The sequence below is a fragment of the Scyliorhinus torazame genome, chromosome 3, assembly GCF_047496885.1.
Source record: "Scyliorhinus torazame isolate Kashiwa2021f chromosome 3, sScyTor2.1, whole genome shotgun sequence".
Taxonomy (NCBI): domain Eukaryota; kingdom Metazoa; phylum Chordata; class Chondrichthyes; order Carcharhiniformes; family Scyliorhinidae; genus Scyliorhinus; species Scyliorhinus torazame.
The window spans coordinates 161,240,018-161,258,977 of NC_092709.1; the positions used below are offsets into that span (position 1 = coordinate 161,240,018).

The following is an 18,960-nucleotide window of genomic DNA, read 5'->3' on the forward strand; positions in this document are numbered from 1 at the left end:
GACTTGTAGAACCCCTCCGAGCTTCCCCTCAGTTTGAACTTAATCTTTTCAAGGGTCAAGTATTCCAACAGGTCCCCCCGCCACGCCAGGGCACTGGGTGGAGAGGCTGCTCTCCATCCCAGCAGGATCCGCCTTCGGGCGATCAACGAGGCGAAGGCTATGATATCTGCCTCCGCTCCCGTTTCCAACCCTGGCTGGTCCGACGCCCCGAATATGGCCTGGGGACCCGGGTCCAGTTTCACACGCACCACCTTGGAAATTACCCTAAACACCTCCTTCCAGTACTCTCCTAGCTTTGGACAGGACCAAAACATATGAACGTGATTAGCCCCCCCCCCAGCAACGCTCACACACATCCTCTACTCCTTCAAAAAATCGGCAGCCCCAACCTCGCACATGAGGTGGAGGCATTCACTCTCTGGAGCACCTCACACCAGACCCCCTCCTCTATAACCTCTCCCAGCTCTTCCTCTCATTTTGCTTTGATCCCTTCCAGTGGTGCCTTATCCTCTTCCAAAATAGCTCCGTACACCGCTGACACTGCCTCCTTCTCCAGTCCCATTGTCGTCAACAACACCTCCAGCAATGTGGAGGCCGGTTCCTCTGGGAAGCTCTGTATCTCCTTCCTGGCAAAATCCTGAACCTGCATGTACCTAAACACTTTTCCCTGCTCTAGCCCATACTTTGCTTCCAGCTCCCTCAATCCTGCAAACCGACCCCGAAGAACCAAATCTTTTAGCGTCTCAATCCGCTTCTCTTCCCATTTCTGAAAACTTCCATCCCACCTCCCTGGCTCAAATCTGTGGTTCTCCCGAATCGGCATTGCCTTGGCCCTAAGCCCAACCCGAAGTGTTGGCGAAACTGCCTCCAGATTTTCAATGAAGCTATTATTACCGGACTCCCTGAATATTTCCCCGGAGCTATTGGGAGCGGCGCTGTTGCTAGTGCCTTCAGCCCCAACCCCCTGCACAAACTCTCCTCCATTCTGACCCACTGAGAATCAACCCCTCTGACCCAGCTCCGCACCTTCTCCACATTCGCCGCCCAGTAGTAGTACAACAGGTTCGGGAGACCCAAACCCCCTGCCTGCCTTCCCCTCTGTAGCAGCACCTTTCTCACTCTGGCCACCTTCCCTCCCCATATGAATGAGGTAATCGTTCCCTCAATCTCCCTGAAAAAAGACTTTGGCAGGAAAATCGGTAGGCATTGAAAAATAAACAGGAATCGCGGCAACACATTCATTTTAACCGCCTGTACCCGACCCGCCAGTGACAGAGGAAGGCCGTCCCACCTTGCCAGATCGGCTTTCACTCTCCCCACCAAACTAGTGATGTTGTACCTGCGAAGCCTCCCCCACTCCCGGGCAACCTGCACCCCCAGATACCTAAAATGAGTCCCTGCTCTACGGAATGGCAGCCCTCCCACCCCTGCAGTCACCCCCGGCCGAGACACCACAAAGTACTCACTCTTGTCCAGGTTCAACTTGTACCCCGAGAAAGACCCAAATACCCGCAGTAGCTCCAATATTCCTCCTATCGACGCACTCGATTCCGACACATACAGCAGCAAGTCGTTGGCATATAAGGACACCCTACGCCCTATCCTCCCCGCACTATTCCTTTCCATGCTCCCGAACTTCTCAATGCGATGGCCAACGGCTCAATCGCAAGTGCAAACAGCAGGGGGGACATAGGACATCCCTGTCTCGTCCCACGGTGGAGAGAAAAGTATCTCGAACTGATATTATTTGTGCGGATACTCGCCTTCGGCTCCTTATATAATAGCTTTACCCAGTTCACAAACCTTGGTCCAATCTCAAACCGCTCCAGCACTGCCATCAGGTACCCCCATTCTACCCGATCAAACGCCTTCTCGGCATCCAATGCCACAACTACCTATGCTTTCTTCCCTTCCGCCAGTGCCATAACAACGTTCAAAACCCTCCTAATGTTCGAAAACAGCTGCCTCCCTTTCACGAACCCCGTCTGATCCTCCCCTATTACCTTCGGAAGGCACTCCTCCAGCCTACCCGCCAGTACCTTCGCCAACACTTTTGCATCCTCATTCAGAAGTGATATGGGCCGATACGACCCACACTAGTCGGATCCTTATCTTTGTTTAGCAACAGTGAAATCGATGCCTGCCCCAAGGTTTGCGGCAACACCCCCTTCCCTATCGCCTCCTCAAACATCCCCACCATCAGGGGTGCCAACCTATCCTTAAATTTTTTTACAATATTCCACCGGAAACCCATCCGGCCCTGCCACCTTCCCCGACTGCATCCTCCCAATCACATCCTTTATCTCCTGCTCCACTATTGCTCTTTCTAATGTAGCCCTGTCCCCCTCCCCTAGCCTCGGGTACTCCAACCCATCTAGAAATTCCTGCATCTCACTGTCTCCCCCGGGTGGCTCTGACTTGTACAATCTCTCATAAAACTCCTCAAAAACCTTGTTAATCAGCACTGGAGCCACCACCAACTTCCCTGCCCTCTCCTTCACCTGAAGAATTTCCCTTGCTGCTGCCTCCCTCCGGACCTGCTAACATACAGCCTTATCTCCATGTTCATAAACCGCACCCCTTGCTCGTCTCAGTCGGCGCACCGCCTTCCTGGTGGACAGTCGGTCGAAGCTCGCCTGTAGTTCCTTCCTCTTTTCCAGCTTTGCTGGGTCCCCATCCTCTGCATACCTCCTATCTACCTCCAACATCTCATCTATTACCCTCTGCCGCTCCAACCTCTCCTCTTTATCCACCCTGGCCTTAAACAAAATTACCTCACCCCTCACCACCGCCTTTAGAGCCTCCCAGACGACTGCCTTCGACACCTCACCAGTACAATTGAAACCTACATATTCCTTAATTACCTTTTCAGTTTTCTCACAGAACACTTGGTTCCCAAAAGCCCCACATCCAGTTTCCACCCCGGTCTCTGCGCTTCCCCCTTCTCCAGCACCATATCCACCCAATGTGGAGCGTGATCTGACACTGCAATTGCAGAGTATTCCGACCCCTTGACTCCAGCCAGCAAAGCCTTCCCCACCACAAAAAAGTCGATCCACGAGTATACCTTATGGACCGCTGAGAAAAACGAGTACTCCCGTTCCCTTGGGTGCAGGAACCTCCAAGGGTCCACCCCTCCATTTTCCACCATTAGCCCAGCCTGCGCCTTCGATCCCCCTGATGGGACCAGCGAGCGCGGCCGTGATCTGTCCAACCGTGGCTCCTGCACCAAGTTCTAGTCCCCCCCCCACAATCAGCTCATGCGTGTCCAAGTCGGGAATAGCCCCTAACACCTTCCTCGCGAATCCCACATCGTTCCAATTGGGACCGTATACACTTAACAGCGCCACTAATCTCCCTTCCAGCGCCCCTGCCACAATCACATATCTACCCCCCTGATCTGCCACCACCTTCTCCATCTGGAAGCGTACCCTTTTGCTGACCAACACAGCTACCCCTTGAGCCCTTCCATCAAATCCGGAGTGAAACACTTGGCTAACCCAGCCCTTTTTAAGTCTCACCTGGTCCTTCACCCTCAAGTGAGTCTCCTGCAGCATTGCTACATCGGCTTTCAAACTTTTAAGATGTGCAAGCACTCTTGATCAGACCTCCTAGCCCTCTCACGTTCCACATGACTATCCTTACTGGGGGTCTCTCACCCCCCCACCTTTCTTATCCACCATCACCATACCACCGGGCCCTGCCCCATAAGCCTGACCCGCCCCTGTCCATTGTTAACATCGAACTCCTTCCCCCCCCCCCCCCCCCACCCCAAGAACCCCCCCCCTACAAAAACATCTCCCAACATCCATCCCTCCACCCCCTCTTGCTCGCCTTGTAGGCCCATTGAAGCCTGCTATCCAGGCTCCAACGTACGCAGCCCTCCGCTGTCTCAAAATACAAGTCTTTGGCGTTATATGTTACTCTCAACTTCGCCGGGTACACCACACCAAATCGCACCCCCTTGTACAAAGCCGCCTTCACTTGCCCAAACGCCGCTCGTCTTTTTGCCAATTCCACCGTCAAGTCCTGGTAGATCTGAACCGCAGTACCATCCCACAGCACCTCACGCTCCTGCTTCGCCCAGCTTAATACCTTCTCCTTCATGCAAAACTTATGGAAGCAGATAATTACTGCCCTTGGCGGCTCGTTCACTTTGGGCTTCGGCCTTAATGACCGATGAGCCCGGCCGAGCTCGTACAGGGTGGGGCTCTCACCCTCCCCCATCAGCTCCGCCAACTTCTTAGCGAAGTATTGCGTTGGCCTTGGGCCCTCTGTCCCTTCGGGCAAGCCCACAATTCTCAAATTGTGCCGCCTTGAGCGGTTTTCCAAGTCTTCCAGCTTTGCTCGGAGTCCTCTGTTAACCTCCACCACCCTCCGCAGCTCGTCCCCCATCGAGGTGACCTGGTCGCTGTGTCGTGTCACGGCCTCCTCCACCTCCTTCATCTTCTCGCATTGCTCTCTCACCTAGGCCGATGCATTTGCCACCTCCACCCTCATCGGGTCGATTGCCTCCTCCACCAATGACCTCAACACGACCGCCGTCTCTTTCCTCGAGGCCTCCATGTGCCTCACAAACTGTTTTTCCAGCTCCACCGCCATCACCTCGGTCATCTTCTCCACCGTATGTAGTGCGGCCCTGCCTTGCAGTTCGGCTTCTGCCATCCTGTCGACACCTTTGCTCGTCTTCTCCTTCGGCGGCGAACCCGCGTTTCCTCCTTTCTTCGACGCTGCTCTTCGCATCCTTTAGCGGCTTATTGTTTTTTATCTTCTTTCTTTTCTCCTCTCTCCCCCTTCACCCTCCTGTCCTTCATCAATCTGACATCCCTTTTTTTTCCCCAAAAAATGAAAGAGAAAAAAACAAAACCTTCTTTCTTTCTTCTCTGCATTCACCCAGAGTTCCCCTGGGACCAGGCTTCAACCTTCTTTCTTATTCTAGGTGGGAGGCATCCGACGTGGAGCACCCTCCCTACATAAGAACATAAGAACTAGGAACAGGAGTAGGCCATCTGGCCCCTCGAGCCTGCTCCGCCATTTAATGAGATCATGGCTGATCTTTGTGGACTCAGCTCCACTCTCCGGCCCGTACACCATATCCCCGAATCCCTTTATTCTTTAGAAAGGTATCTATCTTTTTCTTAAAAACATTTAAAGAAGGAGCCTCAACTGCTTCACTGGGCAAGAATTCCAGAGATTCACAACCCTTTGGGTGAAGAAGTTCCTCCTACACTCCGTCCTAAATCTACTTCCCCTTATTTTGAGGCTATGCCCCCTAGTTCTGCTTTCCCCGACCAGTGGAAACAACCTGCCCGCATCTATCCTATCTATTCCCTTCATAATTTTATATGTTTCAATAAGATCCCTCCGCATCCTTCTAAACTCCAATGAGTACAGTCCCAGTCTACTCAACCTCTCGTCATAATCTAATCCCCTCAACTCTGGGATCAACCTAGTGAATCTCCTCTGCACTCCCTCCAGTGCCAATATGTCCTTTCTCAGGTAAGGAGACCAAAACTGAACACACTACTCCAGATGCGGCCTCACCAACACCCTATACAATTGCAGCATAACCTCCCTAGTCTTGAACTCCATCCCTCTAGCAATGAAAGACAAAACTCGATTAGCCTTCTTAATCACCTGTTGCACCTGCACACCAACTTTTTGCGACTCGTGCACCAGCGCACCCAGGTCCCTCTGCAGAGCAGCATGTTTTAACATCTTACCGTTTAAATAATAATCCATTCTGCTGTTATTCCTCCCACAACGGATAGCCTCACACTTGGCAACATTGAACATAGTGCCCTGGCCTCGGGCCTGCTGCCTCAGCCTCCTCGTAGCTCCGCCCCCGCTGCTCTAACCTGCCGCGCCGGGCGCAGCGCCTCAGCGCCCGACACCCGCGCGGGGTTCTTTGCCGGTTTTTAAACCGGTCCCGCTGGCTGCTCGTGGCGGCCCCAAAGGCCGACAATAGTCGGGGAGTGCGTGAGGACTCGGGGATTTCCCCAGAATTGCGGCCACCGGTGGGAGCTCTTGTTGTTGCGGCCGCCCTGCTCGCCCACGCCACCGGAAGTCCCCCTTCATCCTTCTTTGCTGAATTCTAAACTGCTCCCAATCCTCAGACGTATTATTTTTCTTGGCCAATCTGTATGCTTCTTCCTTTGATCAGATACTATTTCTAATTTCCTTTGTAAACCATGATTGGCCCTCTTACCCATTTGGCTTTTGTGCCAGGCAGGAATGATCAATTGCTGCAGTTCCCCCATGCGTTCCTTGAATGTTTGCCATTGCCTATCCACTGTCATCCCTTTAAGTAACTCTGCCTAAATATAAATACAGTACGAAGTCTTACAACACCAGGTTAAAGTCCAACAGGTTTGTTTCGATGTCACTAGCTTTCGGAGCGCTGCTCCTTCCTCAGGTGAATGAAGAGGTCTGTTCCAGAAACACATATATAGACAAATTCAAAGATGCCAAACAATCCTCATTCACCTGAGGAAGGAGCAGCGCTCCGAAAGCTAGTGACATCGAAACAAACCTGTTGGACTTTAACCTGGTGTTGTAAGACTTCGTACTGTGCTCACCCCAGTCCAACGCCGGCATCTCCACATCATAAATATAAATATAAATGTATCCATCACATTATCCTTTCATTAAATGTTGCAATTAAAGTAACATTCCTCTCTTCTATCTTCCTTTTCACCTACTATCTTCCTTTTCACCTACTATCATCTTGTCCTCGCTCTTCGCACCCTAGACCCTGTAAGGACTCCATCCCTTATTCCCAACTCCTTCGCCTGCGTCGCATTTGTTCCGATGATGCCACTTTTCAAAATGGTGCTTCGAACATGTGTTCCTTCTTCCCCAACAGTGATTTCCCACCTACAGTTGTTGATAGGGCCCTCAACAGTGTGCAGTCCATCTCCTGCGCCACTACCCTCACCCCCCCTCCCTTCCAGAACAAGGATAGAGTCCCCCTCGTTCTTACATTTTATCCCACCAGTCTCCGTATGCAAAGCATAATCCTCCACCATTTTTGCCAACTCCAGTGTGATGCCATCACCAAACACATCTTTCATTCACTCCCTCTGTCAGCATTCCGCAGAGACTGTTCCCTCCGCGATAATCTAGTCCACTCCTCCACCATACCCAGTACCTCTCCCATCGCCCTTGGCACCTTCCCATGCAATCGCAGAAGGTGTAACACCTGCCCCTTTACCTCTTCCATGCTTAACATACCAGGTCCAAAACACTCATTCCAGGTTAAGCAGCATTTCACTTGCACCTCTTTCAATTTGGTCCATTGCATTCGCTACTCCCAATGTGGTCTCCTCTATATTGGAGAGATCAAACGCAGACTGGGTGATCACTTTGCTGAGCACCTTTGGTCTGTGCAGATTCAGGACCCTGACCTTCCCGTTGCTTGCAATTTTAACAAAAGACCCTGCTCCCATGCCCACATGTCTGTCCTTGGCCTGCTGCAATGTTCCAACGCAAATTGGAGGAACAACATATCTTCCGGTTAGGCATGCTACAGCCTTCCGGTCTCCACATCGAATTCAACAACTCCAGATGATTAGCTCTACGCCACCTTGACCCATTTGTTTTCACCCCATTTCATTTTAACTGTCTTTTTCCATTTCTTTCTTTATTATCTTTCCTAATATATATTTAAACCCTCCCCCATCTTATCCACCTTTCCTCACCCTTGCTCCCCTTTGCTTCCCCCTTCCCCTCCCCCCACATCTACATCTGTCACAGTTTACCCTCTGATGTTAGTTTCTTTGCTGTTTGGCCTTTCACACCTTTTGTTCTCTCTGGGGACTGCCATTAGCACTCTTTCCCCATGGTTTCTGTGGCTGTAAGCAGCCCGTTTCTCTAGGTTTCTGTGGCTATCACTCATCTTTCATTCTCGCTCCACGGTATAAATATTTCCCATTTTCTCTGTCTGTTAGCTTTGACAAAGAGTCATAAGAACTAGGAGCAGAAGTAGGCCATCTGGCCCCTCGAGCCTGCTCCACCATTCAATGAGATCATGGCTGATCTTTTGTGGACTCAGCTCCACTTTCCGGCCCGAACACCATAACCCTTAATCCCTTTATTCTTCAAAAAACTATCTATCTTTATCTTAAAAACATTTAATGAAGGAGCCTCTACTGCTTCACTGGGCAAGGAATTCCATAGATTCACAACCCTTTGGGTGAAGAAGTTCCTCCTAAACTCAGTCCTAAACTACTTCCCCTTATTTTGAGGCTATGCCCCCTAGTTCTGCTTTCACCCGCCAGTGGAAACAACCTGCCCGCATCTATCCTATCTATTCCCTTCATAATCTTATATGTTTCTATAAGATCCCCCCTCATCCTTCTAAATTCCAACGAGTACAGTCCCAGTCTACTCAACCTCTCCTCGTAATCCAACCCCTTCAGCTCTGGGATTAACCTAGTGAATCTCCTCTGCGCACCCTCCAGTGCCAGTACGTCCTTTCTCAAGTAAGGAGACCAAAACTGAACACAATACTCCAGGTGTGGCCTCACTAACACCTTATACAATTGCAGCAGAACCTCCCTAGTCTTAAACTCCATCCCTCTAGCAATGAAGGACAAAATTCCAATTACCTTCTTAATCACCTGTTGCACCTGAAAACCAACTTTTTGCGACTCATGCACTAGCACACCCAGGTCTCTCTGCACAGCAGCATGTTTTAATATTTTATCATTTAAATAATAATCCCTTTTGCTGTTATTCCTACCAAAATGGATAACCTCACATTTGTCAACATTGTATTCCATCTGCCAGACCCTAGCCCATTCACTTAGCCTATCCTAATCCCTCTGCAGACTTCCAGTATCCTCTGCACTTTTTGCTTTACCACTTATCTTAGTGTCGTCTGCAAACTTGGACACATTGTCCTTGGTCCCCAACTCCAAACCATCTATGTAAATTGTGAACAGTTGTGGGCCCAACACTGATCCCTGAGGTACACCACTAGCTACTGATTGCCAACCAGAGAAACACCCATTAATCCCCACTCTTTGCTTTCTATTAATTAACCAATCCTCTATCCATGCTACTACTTTCCCCTTAATGCCATGCATCTTTATCTTATGCAATAACCTTTTGTGTGGCACCTTGTCAAAGGCTTTCTGGAAATCCAGATATACCACATCCATTGGCTCCCCGTTATCTACCGCACTGTTAATGTCCTCAAAAAATTCCACTAAATTAGTTAGGCACGACCTGCCCTTCATGCTGCGTCTGTCCAATGGGACAATTTCCATCCAGATGCCTCGCTATTTCTTCCTTGATGATAGATTCCAGCATCTTCCCTACTACCGAAGTTAAGCTCACTGGCCTATACTTACCCGCTTTCTGCCTACCTCCTTTTTTAAACAGTGGTGTCACGTTTGCTAATTTCCAATCCGCCGGGACCACCCCAGAGTCTAGTGAATTTTGGTAAATTATCACTAGTGCATTTGCAATTTCCCTAGCCATCTCTTTTAGCACTCTGGGATGCATTCCATCAGGTCCAGGAGCCTTGTCTACCTTTAGCCCCATTATCTTGCCCATCACTACCTCCTTGGTGATAACAATCCTCTCAAGGTCCTCACCTGTCATAGCCTCATTTCCATCAGTCACTGGCATGTTATTTGTGTCTTCCACTGTGAAGACCGACCCAAAAAACCTGTTCAGTTCCTCAGCCATTTCCTCATCTCCCATTATTAAATCTCCCTTCTCATCCTCTAAAGGACCAATATTTACCTTAGCCACTCTTTTTTGTTTTATGTATTTGTAGAAATTTTTACTATCTGTTTTTATATTCTGAGCAAGTTTACTCTCATAATCTATTTTACTCTTCTTTATAGCTTTTTTAGTAGCTTTCTGTTGCCCCCTATAGATTTCCCAGTCCTCTAGCCTCCCACTAATCTTTGCTACTTTGTATGTTTTTTCCTTCAATTTGATACTCTCCCTTATTTCCTTAGATATCCACGATCTATTTTCCCTCTTTTTACCGTCCTTCCTTTTTGTTGGTATAAACCTTTGCTGAGCATTGTGAAAGATCACTTGGAAGGTTCTCCACTGTTCCTCTACTGTTTCACTATAAAGTATTTGCTCCCAGTCTACCTTAGCTAGTTCTTCTCTCATCCCATTGTAATCTCCTTTGTTTAAGCACAAAACACTAGTGCTTGATTTTACCTTCTCACCCTCCATCTGTTTTTTAAATTCCACCATATTGTGATCGCTCCTTCTGAGAGGATCCCTAACTATGAGATCCTGAATCAATCCTGCCTCATTACACAGGACCAGATCTAGGACCGCTTGTTCCCTCGTAGGTTCCATTACATACTGTTCTAGGAAACTATCGCGGATACATTCTATAAACTCCTCCTCAAGGCTGCCTTGACCGACCTGGTTAAACCAATCAACATGTAGATTAAAATCCCCCATGATAACTGCTGTACCATTTCTACATGCATCTGTTATTTCTTTGTTTATTGCCTGCCCCACCATAATGTTACTATTTGGTGGCCTATAGATTACTCCTATCAGTGACTTTTTCGCCTTACTATTCCTGATTTCCACCCAAATGGATTCAACCTTATCCTCCATAGCAACGATGTCATCCCTTACTGTTGCCCGGATGTCATCCTTAAATAACAGAGCTACACCACCTCCCTTACCATCCACTCTGTCCTTCCGAAAAGTTTGATACCCTCGGATATTTAACTCCCCAGTCGTGACCATCCTTTAACCATGTTTCAGTAAGGGCCACTAAATCATAGACATTCACGATGATTTGCGCCATCAACTCATTTACCTTATTCCGCATACTACGAGCATTCAGGTAAAGTACACTTATGTTGGCTTTTTTACCACTGTTCTGAATCTTAACACCTCGATCAGTAACCTCTCCTAAGTTATATTTCCTCTTAACCTTTCTCCTAATTTTCCTTGTCGTCGAACCCATATCTTCCTGTAACAACCTGCCGCGTCGCTTACCATTAATGTTTTCACTTCCCGTTTTATTTCTTTTAGTATTCCTGGTCCTATTCACTGAGCTCCCCTCAGTCACTGTACCTTGTACTGTCGCCCTTTTTGATTTTTGACTATGGCTTCTCTGCCTTACACTTTCCCCCTTACTGCCTTTTATTTCTGTCCCTGTTTTACTACCTTCCAGCTTCCTGCATCGGTTCCCATCCCCCTGCCACATTAGTTTAAACTCTCCCCAACAGCTCTAGCAAACACCCCCCCCCCCCCAGGACATCGGTTCCAGTCCTGCCCAGGTGCAGACCGTCCGGTTTGTACTGGTCCCACCTCCCCCAGAACCGGTTCCAATGTCCCAGGAATTTTAATTCCTCCCTCTTGCACCATCTCTCGAGCCACGTATTCATCCTCTCTATCCTGACATTCCTACTCTGACTAGCTCGTGGCACTGGTAACAATCCTGAGATTACTACCTTTTGAGGTCCTACTTTTTAGTTCAACTCCTAGCTCCCTAAATTCAGCTTGTAGGACCTCGTCCCGTTTTTTACCTATATCGTTGGTGCCTATGTGCACGACGACAGCTGGCTGTTCACCCCCCCCCCCCCCCCCCCCCCAAGAATGTCCTGCAGCCGCTCCGAGACATCCTTGACCCTTGCACCAGGGAGGCAACATACCATCCTGGAGTCTCGATTGCGTCCGCAGAACCACCTGTCTATTCCCCTTACAATTTAGTCCCTTATCACTATGGCCCTGCCATTCTTCTTCCTGCCCAGCTGCGCAGCAGAGCCAGCCACGGTGCCATGAACGTGGCTGCTGCTGCCTTCCCATCTCCCTCCACAGTATCCAAAGCGGTATATCTGTTTTGCAGGGAGATGACCGCAGAGGACACCTGCACTGCCTTCCTACTCATTGTTTCGAGTCATTGGACTCGAAACATTATCTCTCTTCTCTCCCTACAGATGCTGCCAGACCTGCTTGAGATTTTACAGCATTTTCTCTTTTGTTTCAGATTCCAGCATCCGCAGTAATTTGCTTTTATTATCTTGTCCTCTGTGATTTCAGTTGCCATATTGCTTCTCCTGGCTTTTTCCACTTTGAATTCACCACTGTCTTGTCCTCTCTAATTGGTAATTGCCTCGGGTGACTGTCTGTGTGCACTTTCTTCCATGTCTGCATGGGTTTCCTCCCACAGTCCAAAGATGTGCAGGTTAGGTGGATTGGCCATGATGAATGGTCCCTTAGTGTCCAAAAGGTATGGTGGGGTGTCTGGGTTGCGGGGAAAGGGTAAAGGATTGGGCTTGAGTAGGGTGTTCTTTCCAAGGGCTGGTGCAGACTCGATGGGCTGAATGGCCTCCTTATGCGCTGTAACATCTGTGATTCTGTTAATGGTAGCATTTGGACGGTACGGTGGCGCAGTGGCTAGCATTGATTCCTCACGGCACAGAAGACCTGAGTTCGATCCTGGCTCCGGGTCACTGTCTGTGTGGAGTTTGCACATTGGTGTCTGCGTGAGTCTCGTCACAACCCAAAAAGATGTGCAGGACAGGTGAATTAGCCACACTAAAAAAAATTGACCCTTGGGAAAAAAAGAATTGGGTACTCTAAATTTATTTTAAAAATGAATGGCAGCATTGATAATTCTTTGGTTCTTTACATTTAAAAATCGATTAAAATTACAATTTGAACATCCAAGTCTAGTTCTATTAAATTTTACAACCCCATGAATTTTCCAGTTACAATAGAAATGTGCATCTGTAAATGAAATTAGTTTCAGTCAAATTGCTGAATATTTCACACATTTGTGGTTCTGTGAAAAAGGTATTGATTTGTTTCAGTCATTAATCATGAGAATATATTCCAGCTTTTAGCATTTTAAGGCAATGGGAAGTATTTAGTATTACATTTTTTCCACTGGCATAACTGAATTCCACTTTATTTTGTGGACCTAATGGCCTCTTAATATTTGGTTTTATTCTCCTCCTTTCTCTCATTCTCGTTTGGTAGAAAAATGTTAGATTGTTGTTTCATGGCTGATTGATAACTGTGATAATCAAAATTCTTTCACACACACTTTTACATATGTTTAAATTGCAGTATGAAGGATTTTGGAACTATTTGATTTTTGTATTACTTCTTGCCAAAACTAGTACTGCTAATTGTACATTAATGTGATTTTCTTTTGATGTATCAATGTGATGGAGTTTGATTCTTAATTACTAAACAAAAGGTTCTCATTCACTTCAAGGAATCTGGGGAAATCACCAAGTAGGTAAAGAAAAATTGGGTGAATCTGGGTTTTTGCACATTTCTGAGTGATTAATTGCAGAGTGGCATTGGCTGAACCACGTGAAATGAGGGAGGGTTGAGAATTTGTTTGATCATTTGCTAAAATATTCCACTGATTTTCCATTTTTGTTGCAGGAGAGTCTGGTCATCATTAAATCCAAAATTCCAACCTATTGCTCTATTTACACTTGAGAAAAAGGCAAAACGTCTGCCTTCGGTCAGTACATCTCTGCATCCAGACAGAAATCATAGATGACACCATCTTGCAGTTTTACCTAATAATGTGATGTACTGTTTAATTTTATGTAGTTTTGAAGACAAAATCCAATAAATATCTTTACAGAAATTGTGTTGAAATGAAGAAGAAAATTGTGTTGACTTGATCAACCATTTATTTTTCTCGTTGCTGTGAAGAATTACATATTTTACAAGTTATCTGAATTTCTACATAACACCAAGTTCAACCTATGCCATACTTCAGGAATATTTGGAAATGTCTAACATTGGGGTGGAAAATTAACAAATTAACTTAAACAGATAAGTATAATATCTGCTATTAAATATGGAAATATCTCCAATCAATTCTTAATAGGGATGGCCAGCTATAATGAAGCACTGCCTTTCAAAGGCATAACAGAAAATTAAGATGGAAAATACAATTTACAAATTCATCGCACACAGTGCTAGACGCCAAACTACAACCTCCAGGCCATTTTTAACCCATGGGCCCTCACATTCTAACTCTCAAAGCTAGGCAGTTCAGTTATATTTGTACAAAAGCAAAATATTGGAAATCTGGAATAAAAACAGAAAATATTGGAAATACTCAGCAGATCAGTGAACAGTTGTGAAGTGAGAAAAGGTTAAATGTAAAGTCAATGACTTTTCATCAAAGCTGGAAAATGTTCGAAATGTGACCGATTATAATGTACAAAGACAGGGAAAGGTTGGAGGAGATGTAGGCCCTGCCCTTTTACCTTCTCACTTCCCATTATCCAGGACTCCGAACGTTCTTTAAGATTGAAACAGCAATTTACTTCTTTCAACTTTTTATACTCTATTCTCCTCCACATTGGGGAGATGAAACATGGAGCAAATGTTTTTCTGAACACCTGCGTCAGTCCACAAGCATGATCACAAGCTTCCAGTTGTTTGTTATTTTAAGCCGCTGAACTACTGCCACTCTGATCTCTCTAACCTTGGCCACCTATACTGTTCTAGTGAGATGGAAATTAATGCAAATGAGGGTTAATGATACGCTCGCCATATTGGGACGTGATCCGGAACTCCCCCTCGGGAGTGGGCTGGTTAGATAGCAAACTGATTTGCACCCGGCGCAAATCTTGATTTTGGCCTTTTCCGCTATTTAACCGACATGCCCAGATTGGTGCTGGGTGCAAGGCGGTGGTTAAATCACACCATATATCTGAGATTATTGCTTATTCATAGCCATTGGCAATAGGAGATAGGCCCATGCAAGGCAGTGCTAACAGCTCTGGTGACCGTAATTAATTATGATCAAATCACTAAATGCTCTTATCTGTGTTAATCATAGAATTTACGGTGCAGAAGGAGGCGATTCGGTCCATCGAGTCTGCATCAGCTGTTGGAAAAAGCACCCTACTTAAGCCCACACCTCCACACTATTCCCATAACCCAGTCACCCCCCAAAACCCTTTTGGACACGAAGGGACAATTTAGAATGGCCAATCCACCCTAACCTGCACATCTTTGGACTGTGGGAGGAAACCGGAGGAAACCCACACAGACACGGAGAGAAATTGCAAACGCCACACAGACAGTGACCCGAGGCCGGAATTGAACTCTGGTCCCTGGAGCTGTGAGGCAACAGTGCTAACCACTGTGCCACCATGCCAGAAAGATTATTTTAGTGTTACATGTTTATAATAACAGGTGTTGTGGAAACACTTGCTATTTGTATACCACATATGAATGAATGTGTAAATAATGTCAGATTGGCTGTATCTGATTTTTCCACTCCAAGCCCAATATCTAAATCGGATTTGAGCCTTTCTTCCTCGGGTTATTTTATAATAGCATGATACATGTAATTCCACATTGGTCAAATGCAGTGCATCGTCACAATATTCCTTCAAGTTCAGCGACTCCGTGGCGCTCTAAATGTATTCAGAAAATCCTGTGAACCACAGAAAAGCATGTAAATTTTGAAAACTGATCTTCACATTGGAAATGAATGGTGGATATTAATGTGCAGTTGGCACAATGAACAATAAAGTTACAGCCAGGAAATTCAGTAACTTCCCCTCTTCTGCAAAGGAGTGAGAGCTATAAGCAAGAACTCCCTCACGGTGTACCACTCATGACTTGAAAGATGAGGATTTTATTTATATATAAATATATATCTATATTGGGAGGCACAGTGGCGCAGTGGATAGCACTGCTGCCAATGGTGCTGAGGACCCAGCCCCGGGTCACTGTCCATGTGGAGTTTGCACATTCTCCGCATGTCTCCATGGGTTTTACCCTCACAACCTAAATGTGCAGGTTAGGTGGACTGGCACGCTAAATTGCCCCTTAATTGGAAAAAAAATAATTGGGGACTCTAAATTTATATTAAAAAAATAAATATGTATCTATATAATATATATATTAAGGTAAAATTAAGCCACAGCCTGCGATGCCCACGTCCTATGCACAAATAAAATAAAAAATTACAGAACTCCGAAATCTGATCCAAATGGTTTCTGGGATGGAGAACAACTTGAGTGTACTGGGGTACTCACTGAAGAGCCATAGCTTCCCTATTGCCTTATGTTGGCTTTGATGACCTCCACAGTAAGCAAATGCTGGTTAATTCTGCATACCATGAACCTGTTATGTAGATTTCTGTGCTTCGTACCATCAGCAGCATGTCCGCCATCAATCTGCCCAAACCGCAATTTTCCGATAGGTGGGAGAGCTATTGAGTGGGCTGCCTGCCAGTTGCGCAATTGAGGCCCTGAAGAGGGAAATTAATGCTCACATGAAGGCTTAATTCTGCCTCTGCTCAGAATTTAACAGGTGGCAGGAAAGGGCTGCACCTTAAATGGTCCCTGGTGCCAATCAGAGCCATCTCCCACCACCTTTCCTTCCCTATTTCCATCCTCTCTCCTACATGGCCTCCAGCCCCCTCACTGTTCCTCTCAGCCCAGCCCCGACGGGATCCCTGACCTACCTAGAGATAGAACAAACAAAGAACAAAGAAATGTACAGCACAGGAACAGGCCCTTCGGCCCTCCAAGCCCATGCCAACCATGCTGCCCGACTAAACTACGATCTTCTACACTTCCTGGGTCCGTATCCCTCTATTCCCATCCTATTCATGTATTTGTCAAGATGCCCCTTAAATGTCACTATCGTCCCTGCTTCCACCACCTCCTCCGGTAGCGAGTTCCAGGCACCCACTACCCTCTGTGTAAAAAAACTTGTCTCGTACATCTACTCTAAACCTTGCCCCTCTCACCTTAAACCTATGCCCCCTAGTAATTGATCCCTCTACCCTGGGGAAAAGCCTCTGACTATCCACTCTGTCTATGCCCCTCATAATTTTGTAGACCTCTATCAGGTCGCCCCTCAACCTCCGTCGTTCCAGTGAGAACAAACCAAGTTTATTCAACGGCTCCTCGTAGCTAATGCCCTCCATACCAGGCAACATTCTGGTAAATCTCTTCTGCACCCTCTCTAAAGCCTCCACATCCTTCTGGTAGTGTGGCGACCAGAATTGAACACTATACTCCAAGTGTGGCCTAACTAAGGTTCTATACAGCTGCAACATGACTTGCCAATTCTTATACTCAATGCCCCGGCCAATGAAGGCAAGCATGCCGTATGCCTTCTTGACTACCTTCTCCACCTGTGTTGCCCCTTTCAGTGACCTGTGGACCTGTACTCCTAGATCTCTCTGACTTTCAATACTCTTGAGGGTTCTACCATTCACTGTATATTCCCAACCTGCATTAGACCTTCCAAAATGCATTACCTCACATTTGTCCGGATTAAACTCCATCTGCCATCTCTCCACCCAAGTCTCCAAACAACCTAAATCCTGCTGTATCCTCTGACAGTCCTCATCGCTATCCGCAATTCCACCAACCTTTGTGTCGTCTGCAAACTTACTAATCAGACCAGTTACATTTTCCTCCAAATCATTTATATATACTACAAACAGCAACGGTCCCAGCACTGATCCCTGCAGAACACCACTAGTCACAGCCCTCCAATTAGAAAAGCATCCTTCTATTGCTACTCTTTGCCTTCTATGACCTAGCCACTTCTGTATCCACCTTGCCAGCTCACCCATGATCCCGTGTGACTTCATGTTTTGTACTAGTCTACCATGAGGGACCTTGTCAAAGGCCTGACTGAAGTCCATATAGACAACATCCACTGCCCTACCTGCATCAATCATCTTTGTGACCTCCTCGAAAAACTCTTATCAAGTTAGTGAGACACGACCTCCCCTTCACAAAACCATGCTGCCTCTCACTAATACGTCCATTTGCTTCCAAATGGGAGTAGATCCTGTCTCGAAGAATTCTCTCCAGTAATTTCCCTACCACTGAAGTAAGGCTCACCGGCCTGTAGTTCCCTGGATTATCCTTGCTACCCTTCTTAAACAGAGGAACGACATTGGCTATTCTCCAGTCCTCCGGGACATCACCTGAAGACAGTGAGGATCCAAAGATTTCTGTCAAGGCCTCAGCAATTTCCTCTCCAGCCTCCTTCAGTATTCTGGGGTAGATCCCATCAGGCCCTGGGGACTTATCTACCTTAATATTTTTTAAGATGCCCAACACCCCGTCTTTTTGGATCTCAATGTGACCCAGGCTATCTACACACCCTTCTCCAGACTCAACATCTGCCAATTCCTTCTCTTTGGTGAATACTGATGCAAAGTATTCATTTAGTACCTCGCCCATTTCCTCTGGCTCCACACATAGATTCCCTTGCCTATCCTTCAGTGGGCCAACCCTTTCCCTGGCTCTTGCTTTTTATGTATGTGTAAAAAGCCTTGGGATTTTCCTTAACCCTATTTGCCAATGACTTTTCGTGACCCCTTCTAGCCCTCCTGACTTCTTGCTTAAGTTCCTTCCTACTTTCCTTATATTCCACACAGGCTTCGTCTGTTCCCAGCCTTTTAGCCCTGACAAATGCCTCCTTTGTCTTTTTGACGAGGCCTACAATATCTCTCGTTATCCAAGGTTCCCGAAAATTGCCGTATTTATCCTTCTTCCTCACAGGAACATGCTGGTCCTGAATTCCTTTCAACGGACACTTGAAAGCCTCCCACATGTCAGATGTTGATTTGCCGTCAAACATCCGCCCCAATCTAGGTTCTTCAGTTCCCGCCTAATGTTATAATTAGCCTTCCCCCAATTTAGCACATTCATCCTAGGACCACTCTTATCCTTGTCCACCAGCACTTTAAAACTTAATGAATTGTGGTCACTGTTCCCGAAATGCTCCCCTACTGAAACTTCTACCACCTGGCTGAGTTCATTCCCCAATACCAGGTCCAGTACCGCCCCTTCCCTAGTTGGACTGTCTACATATTGTTTTAAGAAGCCCTCCTGGATGCTCCTTACAAACTCTGCCCCGTCTAAGCCCCTGGCACTAAGTGAGTCCCAGTCAATATTGGGGAAGTTGAAGTCTCCCATTACCACAACCCTGTTGTTT

General features: G+C 46.9%; 1 protein-coding gene across 4 annotated transcripts in view; it reads left to right on the top strand.

Annotated features, from left to right (window-relative positions):
• LOC140408782 (PACRG-like protein) overlaps positions 1-13,609 on the top strand; it is a 67,599-nt gene extending 53,990 nt beyond the window's left edge. For all 4 annotated transcript variants that reach the window (XM_072496478.1, XM_072496479.1, XM_072496481.1 and 1 more), the window contains exon 8: positions 13,399-13,609. In XM_072496478.1, coding sequence (XP_072352579.1) covers positions 13,399-13,455 — 57 coding nt within the window. In that variant the 3' untranslated portion in view covers positions 13,456-13,609. The remainder of the gene's footprint in view (positions 1-13,398) is intronic.
• The last annotated feature ends 5,351 nt before the right edge of the window (positions 13,610-18,960 follow it).